Here is a 16,138-nt window from a genome sequence, read left to right as displayed (position 1 = left end):
AGGACGCAAGAACCAATCAGAATGCGAATCAGTCAGAAAACTGTTTATGAAAGGAGGCTGATGTCACATTTTTCTTCAGTTTTTTACATTAAAAAACACAATGTACGGCATGAACTTCAAAAGAAGCACCATTTTATTATCCCAATAAAATTTACAGAATCCTAAATAACATACTGTAGTTATACAGTATATCCCACCAGCTAATTTATTATTTTTACTCATGGAAGAAGCTGGATGATTATTTCTCAAAATTAAAAGAAGGAATAGAAAATACAACAAATAGTAAATGTATAATCCTATTAGGTCTTACTTTTTCAATTTTTTTATTTTTTATGGACATTTATTTATTTAATGTACAATACATTGCAAGTTCTATATTTCTACATAATATTAATAATGATGACAATACAGTTATTATCTAAATGTATAAGAAACTAGGCGATGTTTACACTATCTACATTTTTATTTGCCAATTATTTTTCAAACATCAAAATGGAAGAAATATGCAATAATCACAAAAATGAACATTTAAAAACCCAGATAAATATGCAGCTAACGACATGACGGCTCCAGGTTAACACTTTCCATGTATGTTGATGTGTTGCCCCTTCTTGGGATAAATAAAGTACCATGCCATGGTTTTAAAAAGTTTGGGAGCAGCTGATCTGCTCTAAGAACCAGATCAGCTGCAAAGTATGTACTTTAATTAAGCAAACATTACTTTGGAATGTTTTTGACACACCAGTTTTTCTTGAAATACATAATTAGATTGCTATATATTGTGTATATATATATATATGTATGTACAAATAAATACAGACAGTGCACTAGTCATCATTTACAGAGTGTGATGCTGGCACTCTTTCTTCCGCAGTCCATATCCAATAAAATGTAGGTCCTAGGTACACTAACCTTCACTGGATGAGAGCCAACAGTCATATCTTGAAAGTGCATATCAGACAAGTGAACATACAAACATTTATATGATGAATACACAGCATAAATCTTTACAAACCACATATTTGCATAAATAACCTGAGAACCCAGTTCCATGAAGTTCCCCAAGTAGAATAAAAACGTTAGATTTGGTTTTTGCTCACAAGGACAAAGTTCATTGAACAGTAAGATAATAAAATACAGCTGAACTTAACAACATACTTGTAATTAATGACATGATCAAAGGTCTAGGAAGTTAGCCATTATTACTTAAGGTAATTATTAAACAGCTGCCTCTCGCCTTTCCAGGTCAGTGACCACAATAAAGGCACCACAACCTTAAGATCCTCTTTTAAAAAGCCTTAAAGCCTAATCTTCTCATCCTTTAAAAAGGTATTCAATCGACTTAATTCTTAAACCTCCACGCCATCAGCAGCGCACAGGCGCACACTCCAGCAGCGGTCAGAATGTACTTCATGTTAGTTGGTTTCTTCTCTGAATCCGGCAGTGTCTTCGGCTCTGGTGAGATATCAGCGGGTGCGGGCTCAGAGGGGGGGTAGTTCTCACTGGAGGGGGTGTTTACACTCAATACAGTATCAACAGTGTTGGTGGACAGTGGCGGTGCAGAGACGATCTCTTTGGCTGCTTCACCATTCATGATTTGTGGTGTTGCGCTTTGGCCGTCTAGGTTAAGGATAGACGGCTCCTCAGATACATGCACGACGTTCTCCAGCACCTCCTGCGTTTCCAAACTCTGAGTGGGAGAATTGTAGAAGTTTTCCTCCGGTTCACCGTGGATTACAGCAATGCCGTTCTCCTGGCATGGCAGCGCAGACGACGTACTCACGGTGGTGGAGCTGTAAGCAGAGCATGCAGGAAGGTAGGCAGAGGTCACGGTGTCCGGTGCAGCATCGCTGATTTCCAGACGGTCAGTATTACCAGAGTAGGGCAGCACCGGCAGGCTGGGTGCAGAGACAGTTGGGCTGCTATCATTGGGTGGTTGGATGCTGAGGAGTTGGCCAGGCTTGCTCAGACACACAGAGCTGTCATCACAGACAGAGGCGTCCATCTCAGCGGCACCAGGCAGGGGGGAGGTTACAGCTGCAGTTTCTGTCTGCGGGCTGCTTTCAATAACCTGCAGGAGAAAATGATGACACATTTAGTTGTTTTGTTTTTAAACAAAGCTGGTGTAGACGATTACCTTAAAGTTCAGATGAACAGATCCATCTCTGATAAGAAAGACAGAATATTTTAAAGCTTCACAGAGGTAGGATTTAAGGAAATCTATTTTACACATTTGTTAATTGAACAGTTTCGTTGTTTAGTGGTGTACTGCTGTTGTTCCATACTTGATTTTCTCAATACAAACAATATGATGTCACTTGAGATGATAGGCGTGTCGAAAAAACAACATGAAAATGTGGAATACCTTCCTGCACATCAAAACTATTCATTACGGCAGCAACGATGAACAGATGGGCAGTGAATACGTCTAGGGCTTTTATTGTGAAAGGTAAGAACGAAAGGAGTGGATCTGGTATGCGCTGCCTTTGTCAAGGTTGAAAGGATTAATAAAGTTTGGTAAATTGGTTTTGGACTACGGAGCCTTTGCGTTGTCATTTTATAATCCCTGTTATTATAGAAGTAACTCATAACCCTCAGCTACACGTATGTGTTGACGTGACCTCCGTTCCACACAACATGATTGGTCGATGCCTTTATTATTATTTATTTTATTTGTGGTGTAAAATGTCAGATTACAGATTACATAATTTTTCTGCTGCGTAATATTTGCATCCTCAGTGAAAGTATTCATGACAGGTGTTTAAAGGCTTTAAGTAACAATGAGCATATTTTGGTATTTACCCGTGTCGCAGGTTCAGACGTCTCTTCAGGCTGCAGGACAGCAGCAGGTTTAAGGTCCACAGGTGGGGGGGTGGTGTCCTGCACTGGAGGCTTCTCTGGGGTCAACGTGAAGAAGGAGGATCCATTGGTCACATCTGAGTCTATCGGAGTGGGACGTGGTGGACTGCACGTGGCGGTTGTTGTTGTTTGGAGAGGATCTGGTCGGGATGGAGTTTCTGTTTCAAACTGCTCAACGGGGCGAGATGGCTGAGGAGTGGCCACAGAGGCGATCGATACCTCGCTGTTTCCTGCGCTCACCTGATCAGGGATCACACCATCATCACCAAAGACCTCCTGGACGTCTGATTCAGAGTTTTCCACCGGCTCCTGGTGAGAGGTAATCTCCCTCTGAGGCGGTGGGGTTGTAGTCGCCTGAGTTTCAGGGGAAGGAGGAGGTGTCGATGGAGGGGGTTCCACTTCACTCTCAGTTGACTGTGGAGGCTCGGGTGGTGAAACAGGATCAGGAACTTGGGGCGGCTGCGAGGGGGTTTCCAAAGGGGGCGAGGCCTGGGCAGCTGGCTCTGGAGGAACTGGTGCTTCTTCAGCAGCCGCCTGACTGTTTGCACCCCTCCCTGCGTTGGACAGATGACTGGCAGATGGTGCTGGATGAACATGTGCCCTGATGACAGTCGTGGGAAGGGAGCTGGGGTTTGAATCTAGGACAAAGCAAACAATATTGTCATTAAATCCATTTTGAATGCATGTGACTAAAGCTCCCGAGGGACGTGCCGACACTCTAAAGTCACACAAAACAAAAGAATGTTTGTTGATGTTTGTCTTGTATCGTCAGTCGTACGGAAAGTTTAGCTTCAACTGTATCAATGAGCTTATAAAGCAGTGATCTGTCCATGCAGAGGCCAAAAATAAAATAAAATATTAACATTTATGCAAATAATTGTACTTTGCTGAGTGCAACATACTGTGCTCCAATGTCAGGAAATGCTTTTTCAGCCTCTGAAATATGGAGACTTCCTGCTTTGGAGGAGACTTCCTGCTGAATATCTTTGGGCTTTGACAAAACAAGACATTTAAAGACATCCCCTTGGACTTTGTGAATAATATTAATTGAGATAATGAAAATAATCGTTTGTGCCAATAATCTATGTTGAGTTAACATTTAACTTTAGCTAGCTGCATGTTTTTATTTGTAGCCTGCCTATTATTCCCACATTTCTCTAGTTATAATTGAGCATAAATTCACTTTTCTCTAGTTATAATGAGCATACATTCACTTTTCTCTAGTTATAATGAGCATACATTCACTTTTCTCTAGTTATAATGAGCATACATTCCCTTTTCTCTAGTTATAATGAGCATACATTCCCTTTTCTCTAGTTATAATGAGCATACATTCACTTTTCTCTAGTTATAATGAGCATACATTCCCTTTTCTCTAGTTATAATGAGCATACATTCCCTTTTCTCTAGTTATAATGAGCATACATTCACTTTTCTCTCGTTATAATGAGCATAAATTCACTTTTCTCTAGTTATAATGAGCATAAATTCACTTTTCTCTAGTTATAATGAGCATACATTCACTTTTCTCTCGTTATAATGAGCATACATTCACTTTTCTCTCGTTATAATGAGCATAAATTCACTTTTCTCTAGTTATAATGAGCATAAATTCACTTTTCTCTCGTTATAATGAGCATAAATTCACTTTTCTCTAGTTATAATGAGCATAAATTCACTTTTCTCTCGTTATAATGAGCATAAATTCACTTTTCTCTAGTTATAATAGCATATTCACTTTCTCTCGTATAAGAGCATAAATTCACTTTTCTCTAGTTATAATGAGCATAAATTCACTTTTCTCTCATATATGAGCATAAATTCACTTTTCTCTCGTTATAATGAGCATAAATTCACTTTTCTCTCGTTATAATGAGCATACATTCCACTTTTTCTTTCGTTATAATGAGCATAAATTCACTTTTCTTTCGTTATAATTGAGCATAAATTCACTTTTCTCTAGTTATAATGAGCATAAATTCACTTTTCTCTAGTTATAATGAGCATACATTCACTTTTCTCTCGTTATAATGAGCATAAATTCACTTTTCTCTAGTTATAATGAGCATAAATTCACTTTTCTCTAGTTATATTGAGCATTAAATTCACTTTTTCTCTCGTTATAATGAGCATAAATTCACTTTTCTCTAGTTATATTTAGCATAATTCACTTTTCTCTAGTTATAATGAGCATAAATTCACTTTTCTCTAGTTATATTGAGCATAAATTCACTTTTCTCTCGTTATAATGAGCATCGTGCCCAACAACGGCCCCTAGCTGTTGTAAGATGACTGTATATTACGGCCTCTCGTGGATAAATGCTTATTTCTGCAGATAATACAGCTAGGTCTTGACTTAAAGACTTACTGTTGATGCCTTTCAGAGTGTCGTATTCTGCTCTAATCCCAGCTGCTAGAATTTTCTGCTCACACGTCTCAAGTGCTTCGATGAACTGCTCCGGCCAGTTTTCTCTTCTCTTCAGACAGTCCAGAAGAAGCACCATGCCGTCAAAGTTCCCACACATCTCTCTTTTCGCCTCTATGTTTTCCTAAAATTAGAAAACAAACACAAATGTTAGCAGATATATAATTTCTTGACTCTAAAGAAATGGAGTATTGGTCGGACACTACTACTGCAGGTACAATGTGCATCAAAGCTTCCAGAATGGCCTTGTGGGATACATTTGATATTATCTTAGTAAAACAATTGCAATCAAGTCATGATTAATAAAAGCAATGGCTGTAATAATGAGTATTAAAGTTCATGTGCAAGAGCAAACGCACCGACACCCAGGTATCGTATGTGGACACTAGAGTCACATAATCCAATATGAGTCAAATATTATCTCCAGCCCTCGAATCTAATGAAACGTACCCTGTCGTGAGGAGTCAAGCAGGGCAGGTGGATCATTATTTCTCTCACTTTCACCCTGCTCACAATGGTCGGCATGTTCCGCCGCAAGTACCCATTGTACAGCTTTTCACTGGCAAATGACATCTGTGAAATGAGAGCGTGGAGAGAAAACACACAGTTACAGTAAAGGCTTCCATTTCCTTTATAATCATGTCTCCGTCTGATACTCATGCAAGGTCTGTACAGTTGGCAAGGCACCGTAGCCACATTATGTGACTACATGTGGAATGTAAAAGTACCCAAAAAACACATTATGAAACCTTTGTTGTCTGCAATGATCACAGACACACTGAAGGGGCTTTTCTTTTTACTCTATGAAAGCGAAAGTGAAAGTGAAGATCAGCCGTCCTGCAGCATTGAGGGGAAAAGGTAAAGTTCCCTTTCAGTTACGAGAAACGTTATTATAAAAAATGTTTGATGCGACTGTCTGCAACACTTTAGTTCATTTTTCAAGGGGAGGTCTACACTCCTTCATTTCAAGGTTGTCTGAAGTATGAAGAAGGAGAAGAGGCCCGGACTAGTCACTGATTAATCACTTCCAGACTCCAGTTTAATATCTGAACTTCAGATGTGCAGCATGAACGTCTCAAACGTCACACGGTCCGGTGGCTTTTCAGGGTCAGATATGAAGCTCGGGAACACTTTCTTTTGTATTGAATACACCTTAAAACCTTCACTTTGTTTGTACCTAAACAGTCCGCTGAAGTAATCTGTTGTCAGGTTCAAGTCAGGGGGAACTATTTAACAAGATAATCTGTCATTACCGGTCACATCAAATAGAGCAGTACGTTAAAGTTTAGTGTAAACGTGGGGAAGCAGTCTGGAATAAATGTCAGAGGAAGGAGCCAAAGAGCAAAGTCTTCCTCCCTGTATCATTAGCCCTCAAGAGGCCATGATTTACCTGACACACACACACACACACACACACACACACACACACACACACACACACACACACACACACAGAGAGAGAGTGTAGTGGAATTCTGCCGATGCAAACTAAACCAAAGGGTGGTGAGAAGTGACTCTATTATACTGAAATAAAGATTCTTGGTTAAAGAAGTGAGCTCTTTATTCTTGTAAGAATGGAACAACAGAGTGTGAAGCAGTCTGCAGTGAAGTTCAACGAACAGAGATTACAATTAGACTATATAGTCACCAACTGGGTGACATTACAGCTGTGCAACTACGCACACCTAGCTGATAGAAGAGATACAGGTGCATATACTGTTGTGTTCAGGCCGTAAGAGGAATGTGGGGAGTTTGTTTATTATTGTTTGGCATGCATCTAAGTGTAAACTGATGAGAGATTGCAGATTAACAAGACAAGGATGGTGGTGTGTGAGGTGAAAAAAGCACCTTGACATGCAGATCTGAGCTGAAGCAGTGACCTCTAAACAAACTGACTGTCCAAGACTGTGGGTCAAATCACATGCAGAACAAATCATATAAAATCTCACAACTTCTAACTCAAGTAAAGACCTGCCAAGAACTGAAAGCAGATATATTTAGTGGAATAAGGAAATAACCCATCAAGCAAGTTCTGCAGTAAAACAAGTGACGAAGCAGGTTGGGAAGAATAAAGAAAGGCATGCCTGAAACCTACTTTTCAAGTCTATATTTGTGTTAAACATCTGACTACGAATATTTGGAGGAATTAAAGAAAGCTGCACACAACATACAGAGACCATGTGGGCTGATATGTTGCTGTAAACCGTTAAAACATGTCGTGAAATATACTTTTCAAGCCTGTTTATGAACAACTGGCTAAGAAGATTAGATAGAATTAAACTAGCCTGCACACAAACAACAAAGAAGATTAGAGACTGATACCCGCGTGTAAATAACTTGTCGTGGAAAATAAACTAGCAAACATGAATTAACGTTAGCATTTAAAAGTTAGCAACTGTTTAATACGACACAACCGAGCTAACGTCCACCGCTGTTTCCGGAGTTGGCTTTGTTGACAAAAACACTCAATGAAACACCAATTATATCACCTGACACACTTAATAAAGGTTAAGGTATGGTAATTATTCTTAATATAGTACTCACCTTTCGTGTTTTGGTGGCTGAGCAGCTCGTGACTCCCTCTCAGACGCTGTTCCTACTCTCACATTAAAACCTGCGCTGTCTCCTTCACACACATCTGCGCAGAGGTTCCCCTTGGAGCTCCGCGTTCTCGATCCCTATTGGGCGACAGCGCCGTCAATCAAAGAGTGGACCAATAGGATTGAGGTCAGGCAGTAAAGAAAGGCGGAGCGTGCTTAATCTTGACCGTGACTGTCTACAATGCTGTGATGGGATGGCAGTAGAATTAGATTGGATCTGGACTTCTGGTTTACATCTGTCTTTAATCCATGATCCTAATCCGTGCACATGGACACACACACACACACACAGAGGGGAGGGGAAAAACAGTATCCATATTATGTACGGAAAAGAAAATATACAGCCTGATAACCAAAGTATGACCATGACAAAGCAGACAGTGGTGGAATGTAAACACAGAACAGAACATAATTTATTGCATACAAAATTCAGAAATTGGAAACATTATATAAAAACACAATACACTATAGAAGCTACATTAAAAGGAGCACCAGATACTTACATATGTGGTCTGAAGCAAGGTTAAATATAAATATAAAATGAGTGGACACTTCAAACCAGAGAGAAATATGGTGCTTTCTACTACACTAGGTTTATTACCAAGCTACAGTTTCTAATTACATTACAAATTAAGATTTTACATACAAATCTAAAATATATAGATTTAAATACCTAACAGTACATAAAGCAGTAACAAATATTTCACCGCATCCAAGCAGCAAAATGCTTCTTACACATTTATATTTATTATTATTATTAATAATAATAATAATAATAATAATAATAATAATAATAATAATTCAATGTTATAATATTTTTTATGGACTGATCATATGATTTTCTGATCAAATTATTATCTGCAAATGAACTAGTACCTGCAGAAATGAAGTATAAAGTAGCATGACAGTGAAGTAACTCAAATGTGTACTTTAGTACGGTACTTGAGTGAAAGTACTTAGTTACATTCCAGCACTACTGATATTATTATATTTGTGCTATAACGTTATAATGTTTATGCAGATATGTATTTTAGTATGCAGCACAGATTTAAACATTTAATCATGACTTATCTGTGTGAAACAACGATGAGCGACTGCAGTGGCAACATTGGTTAGTTTATTTATTTTCATTTATACATCATTAATCTGTAACCGTGTAAACTGTGAGTTTTTATTTTTATTATTGACCCTCTATGTGGGTTTTATTATTGTTTTTATATCTCATATATCGGTCATATTGCTGAAGACTCTCCAATGGAAACAAGATAAGAAGCATTTTATTGATCCCATGAAGGGAAAAGTGTGTAATGGAGTGTGTAACAGGTCACGTGATGCAACACACAGGTCTGATATAATCTGCATTTCATCCCAATAACTGCTGAATAGCAAAAACACACGTTTACAGCTGCAGAGCAGGAACACGTTGAGTAAAATGATTTGTCAACAGAAGATGGCGCCACTTCCTCACTGAGCATTTGTGCAGAGATACACAAAGACATTCATATTTAACGTCCTGAATAAAATGAACATGCCTCCAATTATCTGTTTCACCAGGAGAGACAATAATCTCTCTTCATGCAAGAACTACGTTGTTGTTCTGTCTTTATTTAAGAAAGCGCGGGTAAATTACACACAACTGTCCACACCAGGGAGACATATACAGAGTTTAAAAAAAGAAAAACTAATTAAAAATCTAAATAATGAATCATCGGTCCATAAAAAAACTAGTTTTAATTGCCTTCCTATTCTTAAGGTTTCTTATCGTGGTAATGCCAGAAGTTAGTTAACATGAACAGGATCTCAGTAATCTGAATTACTGGAGGATTATGGGATGGATAATGACATCAGGCAGGATGCTCGGTCATTATACAGCAGGTCAGTTAAACAGGGATTGAATATGTTTGAGTGCACTGCATGAATATAAAGGTTTTAATGATTAGATGTTCTATAAATACATATCTGATTGCAATATTCATGTTAAAGTAAAAACACATTTCCCAAAGAGCCGTGGCACGTCACAAATTGGCGACATAAATTGGATTACTGTGGTTGCTATGCACTGCACCTGTCAATCAAACCATGTGGGCGGGACTAGTCTGTGACATCTCCTGCATTTGTTTCTGCAGGTGGTACATTTTAATAAAGTGAAACTAATGTTATAGCTTTTCTTACCTTATCATTTTATATTTTTTCTTATATCTTATCTTTTAATATTTTTACTTGGACATTAACCAATTTTTTATCTGGCAAAATAATTCATCCACAAATGTGTTTTTATTTTATTTTTTAAGTTATGCACATTTAAACGAGACAATTCTCGACAAAAAATATGTAAAATGTTGTAAAATTCAAAAATCCCTAAATCTTTAGGAATATATTTGTCACTTATAATTTCCTTTCTGTTTGTTATTGTTGTCGCTCGCTCAGATGTTTTTATTTGTTGTGAACATCTTCACTCTTTATTCTCTTGAATATGACTTCAGTGCCTTTTTCATTGTGCACTAAAAATAACTTCAAAAAAATATAATTTTCTTTATTTTTTAACAACTGAACTGTAAATATAAAGAATGTTAATTCCCCAAGCGTGTCAGAAATTAAATATATTGAAGCAAATATTATGTTTAATTGGCTTAATAGATAAGAAAACTCAAGATGTGTTAGTTTGAATCTTTTTTTTTATCATGATGATTACTACTTTTAAGATGTTTGATGAAAGCACTGCTCACTGCCTGCAGTCTAGACATCAGATTGGACAGTTTAATATCTGGGTTATAGTATTTTTATCATATTTATTTTGTCTGTCAGTGATTCAAAACATCTGACTGTGACTCGTTATCCAGATAACATGAACATCAGACAACAAACCTGCCACGAAACCATCTTTGTATGAAGTCCCGGTCTCTCTCCCTGCAGCTCAGAACAAATGCTAAAACTATTAGCGTGTCCTGTTTTGACTCAAGTCTGCTGCAAACCTTTCAACTAATCTTGCAGGGCACTGCTTCCTTTGCAGGACGGAGGACATAAATAAAGCCACAGCGAGAGCCTGAAGGCAACATCAACCATCCATCACGGTTGAGTGGGGAGAAAAAACACCATGTACGTCTCAATAAAAGATCAGGACTCGTCTCTTTTCAGAGGACTTTAGCTTTAAAACCACAGCGCTGGTTATAAATGTGTTCATAACAAGAAAGACTCTCATGCAGCTCCGCACAAATATGTCAACTCAGGATTCAGTGGCTCAATGTGTGCGAAGTATTAAAAGTAAAAGTAGTCAATGCAGAAAACTTTCACCTGTGACTCTTTTACTATAATACTATAATAATACCATTATTATTACTCATGCATTTATATAAAAGGTTTAAAATGGAGCTCATTTAGAATTATTAATAAATTACAGATGGTTCATAAGAATTTAGAAAAATGACCCAAAGTGACACTTTTACAATGTTTTGTCCAACCAATAGTACGAAATGATCAAAAATGAATTAAAATCATTAAAATAATAAAAAGGAAAAGCAGCAAATCTTCACATTTAAGAAGCTGGAATCATGAAATGTTTTGTTTCTTTGCTTGTTTCATTTGACTTGAGTTCAGATGTTGGGTAAAGTTGATGAGTTCAGTGTTCAGCAGAGACGGCTGACCTTTCACCCACATGTGAGGAGACTCACTGGCTGCATGAATGATGAACGAACTGATGAACGAGATTGTTGATAATTTATGAGCTGCACGCTAAAGGAAGCTCTATAGAGCACGTGGAGCAATGGGGCCGCGTGGACTTCATCCCCTGAAGGCAGTTCAATTTCTTTCATGGCGGCATTATGTTTAAACAGCAAAGTGAACGAGCAGTGTGGCTGCATTACACAACAGGCTTTATCATTGCTGCTGTGATGATGGACATTACCACTTACTGTATCTCTGGGAGCATTAAACATCTCTCGATTGTTCTTCATGTGATATCTATCAGGGACACGATGAGCGAGGACGCTGGGCTCTGACCGCTCTGGGTTATGAGGGCCTGATTGTCTGCTGAGTGCATGAAGGTTGTGTCTGCATGAAGAGATGAGTGCCTGTGATGTGAATCCTGCATGGCTCACACATGCACCAACACCATCAGGGTTAAAGGTCATTAAAGGCAGCAAACAAAAGAAACGTAAAGGAGAATATAGTCAGTCTATACATCGAGGGATTCTGCTGCACAACTAAGAGATGTTATCAGAGCTGATGTTCAGGAGCGGATGTTTGGTGAACGGTGAGCTGATCCGTCTGTAGCTGATGACGGGGAGGTGAGCCCCGCTGAGTCTCGCGGGAGTTAACGAGACTGCATTGTGTTTTACGACACCCGAGGATTTACGTCACCTGACTTCCCGAAGGACATGTGTTCATGTGTTTATTTTATATAATTAAATAAATAAAAATAAATGCTATTTTTATGGGCCATTTAATGAAATGGCCCATAAAATTACAATTTTACTTTATTTATTTAACAACACATGTCCTTCGGGAAGTCAGGTGACGTAAATCCTCGGGTGTCGTAAAACACAAGGCGCGATGGCCCATCAACATTAAGCTGTTTTTTTTTATATATTACATTTTCTTTTCGTGTATAAATGTTTCAAGCAGGTTTCAAAAGTAAAGTCAAAGTACAATAAAGACTCTTCATCGTTTTTTTAATAAACCATATAATTCAACTACTTCTGTACTTCTCTGCGTCCCTGCAGGAGAAATATAAAATATAAAATTCATCTCCTCTCAAACTGTAAGTAACAGGCTGCTGCTCTGAGAGCTTTACGTTGTGAGTCATTTTAATTTGACAATTTCTAACTCAGCGTTTTTATATTACATCATAATTTATTCCCTGAAAGGTTATGAGCACACTGTCGTCAGCAGCGTCTTCATCTTTAATTAATGCAGGAGGAGAAATGTGGGAGACGGAGAATATGATGGAGAACTCTATAAATAAAGTGAGTAAATAAAATGAAAAGTGACCCAAGAGCAGACATTTGAAGACACGGTCTATTGTCAATGAATAAATGATGTGCCGGTGCACCAGCGTGATGAAGAGCTTTGGAGGCTGGTTTTTTTATTCCTCTCTTTTTGACCTGTAACCTTTCTTTTCACTCAGGCAGACTAAAATGTCAAATCTGCTGGGGCGTCTGAGCCACAGGCGGCCGCTGCTTTACTGGTAAACACACTGACGAGTAAAAGCAGGTTTCTTTTCACGCTGAAGGTTAGACAGTTAACGCAGGTTGTGTGGAGCTGATCAGCCTCTTTCATCACACCAAAACAAACTAAGTCTCTACCAAGGCTTCATTAAAATGTAATTTATTAAACAACAAATCAAAATGAACTCAAACTACAAGCTCATGTTGTCTAATAAAGGCTTTAGTGATGATTTTATTTCACTTTATTCGTACTTTTATTTACTTTACTGCCTTTATAGTCGAATATAAACAACGTGACAAATTAAAGACTTTACTTCAATCCTATTTATCACCTAAATGCAGTTTATAAACATGTTCATATAGTTATAAGCAGATATGAGGACATTTGAAAGGAAACTAAACCTAATATAAAGAATATAAACCTGTATTAAACCTAATATTGTAATGTGTACTGCATTCATTTGATAACTTGAGTTCTTCTTATAGATTAAGTACACAGCAGTATATACAATAACTAACATAAGCTCCACCTTTACCAGCTGCAACATTAAAGTGATGAACATGCATCAATAATTATAATGCAATAACATAATGTATATTATTGTGCATAATGAGTACTTCCTTTGTTGATTCTAATACTTTTACTTCGGTCACACTTTAAATGCATAACTTTTACTTTACTTTAACACATTTCTACACTGTGGTATTTTTAGTTCTTCTTCTTCTTCTTCTTCTTCTTCTTCTTCTTCTTCTTCTTCTGCACGATACTTCCTCCTGCTGAGGGAGAAATACTGACCAGCTTTTACTCACTGCTTAATAAAACTGCCAAAATGCTGCTTTCAATGACATCCTATGATTGACCTAAAACATGCAGCTGGATTAGTTGTGATTTCTAATTTGGATAAATGATCTGTGCATGTCATCTCATAACCTCTTGAATTAAAGGGAGAGATTTGATGGTACAATTGTGTTTTTATCCGTGATTAAGGAAGGCTGAGTGATTGTATAGCCTTTGACAAAACAACAAAAAAAACCAGAGCAGTCCATATTTGAGAATGTTTTAATATCCATGATACTTACACAATCACAACAAACTCCTTGATGCTGTCCTGTTTATTTACATTGTACAAAGCTCTTCTAATAAAGGGATTTACTAGACAGTGCAGCGAAACTGCAGGCAATAACAGATATTCAAAGTAGAAACATGTGTAACATCAAAACATTACTTTACATCTAATGAAACTCACGACAACAAACAGCCGTTCAACGAGGGTCTGCACTGCGGCTCAACACACTAGAAACCAAGATAACACGTTAAAAAAACACTTCACATTTGATCCACTACAACATTTTCTCCTCTCTCTCCCATGGAACCGGATCCTGCGCCTCCTCGACGTGCGTATTCCTGCGCCCTGTCCAAAAGTGCTCCACATCTGGGAAGGTCTTCTCCCTCTCCTCTGAGACCGCGTTGTCGACGGCGTTGGCTCCGACTTCTGCTCCGTTCCGTTCTGTTTTTGGACAAGCGTTGCTCCGGATCTGCTTTGGGCCTCTGCAGGTCGCGAGGAACCAGATGTGGATCAGTCCTTGACGCACGTCGTCGTACATGGTCATTAAGATTACTGGCGAGAGGGCGCTGCATGCGTAAACGAGGACTTGCGCAAAGATGATCAAACCAACTGGAGGTTTGTTGTACCCAAGCCTGATCCAGGTGAATGTCCCCCACTCTGGCAGCAGCATGAGCCCCAGAGCGCCGCTCAGAGACAGTAAAACCAGGGTAACTTTGCTCTGATGCTGCGGGCTGGGCGCGTGGTTCACCGCGGTGTGCAGCGCTTTCGTGTAGTAGGCAAGTGTGAAGATGACCGGCACCACAAAGGTTACAGTGGGATAAATCTTGTAAAACACACTCATGAAGTCAGATGCACACGCTGGCATTTTGGAGACGCAAATGGTGTCGCGGCCATGCGGCACCAAAGAGGCGAAAAGCATCTGTGGGATCGGAAACATCATCGACACGATGCAAATGAACGCCAGGGCTCCGTGGATCCACGTCGGGCGGTGGAGGGGCCCCATGGCGGGGCGGGGGACCAAAGTGTGTTTGGCTCTGGTGGTCAGTGCAAGGATTAAAGTTTTTGCAACCACGCACGAGTGCTGGAACCAGTCCGTGGTGCTGCAGACGAAACTCCCCAGTGTCCAGGTCTGCTTGTAATAGGTGACGGCGCGCACGGGGGCGCACAGCAGCAGGATCACCAAGTCCGTGGAGGCCAGAGAGGCGAGGAGCGCTTTCACCTCAGAGCCCTGTCCGTTTCTAAAGTCACGGATGAAAATCAGCAAAACGAGCAAATTCCCAACTGCTCCGGACACGCAGATCCCGATGAGGACGACAGGCATGGCTGTCCTGGTGTCCTCCCCCTGGAGAAGTTGAACTCCTCCAACGAAATCAAAAAAGGAGACATTTGCTGGTCGATCAATATCCATCTCCTAAAGTAAAAATCGCAGTAAACTTAAATTGAATGTTTTTCTTTTGAGTTCCACTTTTCTCCTTCAGATGTGAAGGAGGAGGAAAAGTAAGGCGGGCGAGCTGTCCACGGCGCGGCGGTGCTGAAACGCTTCTGACTGGGTCGTGATCGCATCAGAAAGTGGGTGAGCAGTCTGGCAGGTAGGCTATTTCAAGTGCTGCCATTTAGCATCGTCAACCACTCACGTCATTTTATCAGTATGCAGCTCCAGGCTGCAGCCAGAACAAATGTGAGCGCAGCAGGATGTGATTTACATTCAAAACCTCAGAGGGATCTGTTAGTTATCTCTGTTAGTTATCTCTGTTAGTTATCTCTGTTAGTTATCTCTGTTAGTTATCTCTGTTAGTTATCTCTGAAATGTCAAATGTAACGTGTAGATACAGACTGGGATTTTTACTGGAATCACTGACGAACAAATGGCATGTAGTGCAGCCATATTGAATGTTCAAATGAACCATGTCATGCTGCAAAAACGGTCTAAAAGGCAATGCAACTAATTAATAGAGACAAACGTCCCTTTTAAATGTCTTAATGTCCTATTCATATATAAACACTACCACACATATTCACAAATAA

At 39.2% G+C, this 16,138-nt stretch overlaps 2 protein-coding genes across 2 annotated transcripts; both read right to left on the bottom strand.

Annotated features, from left to right (window-relative positions):
• Positions 1 to 110: 110 nt before the first annotated feature.
• mavs (mitochondrial antiviral signaling protein) lies at positions 111 to 7,929 on the bottom strand. Its single transcript, XM_029461301.1, has 5 exons — positions 7,829 to 7,929; positions 5,735 to 5,857; positions 5,228 to 5,408; positions 2,803 to 3,497; positions 111 to 2,071 (listed from the first exon to the last, which is right to left on the bottom strand). Exons 2-5 carry the CDS (start codon positions 5,855 to 5,857, stop codon positions 1,343 to 1,345), a joined length of 1,728 nt encoding a protein of 575 aa, XP_029317161.1. The 5' UTR covers positions 7,829 to 7,929; the 3' UTR covers positions 111 to 1,342.
• Positions 7,930 to 14,092: 6,163 nt separating this feature from the next.
• On the bottom strand, positions 14,093 to 15,702 carry LOC115027531 (probable G-protein coupled receptor 151). The gene has a single exon (XM_029460905.1). It carries the CDS (start codon positions 15,519 to 15,521, stop codon positions 14,388 to 14,390), a length of 1,134 nt encoding a protein of 377 aa, XP_029316765.1. The 5' UTR covers positions 15,522 to 15,702; the 3' UTR covers positions 14,093 to 14,387.
• Between the last annotated feature and the right edge of the window lie 436 nt (positions 15,703 to 16,138).

The sequence above is a fragment of the Cottoperca gobio genome, chromosome 22 (assembly GCF_900634415.1).
Source record: "Cottoperca gobio chromosome 22, fCotGob3.1, whole genome shotgun sequence".
In the NCBI taxonomy this organism is placed as follows: domain Eukaryota; kingdom Metazoa; phylum Chordata; class Actinopteri; order Perciformes; family Bovichtidae; genus Cottoperca; species Cottoperca gobio.
The sequence above is the reverse complement of the archived record's forward strand: the minus strand, read 5'-3'. Positions and strand labels throughout refer to the sequence as shown.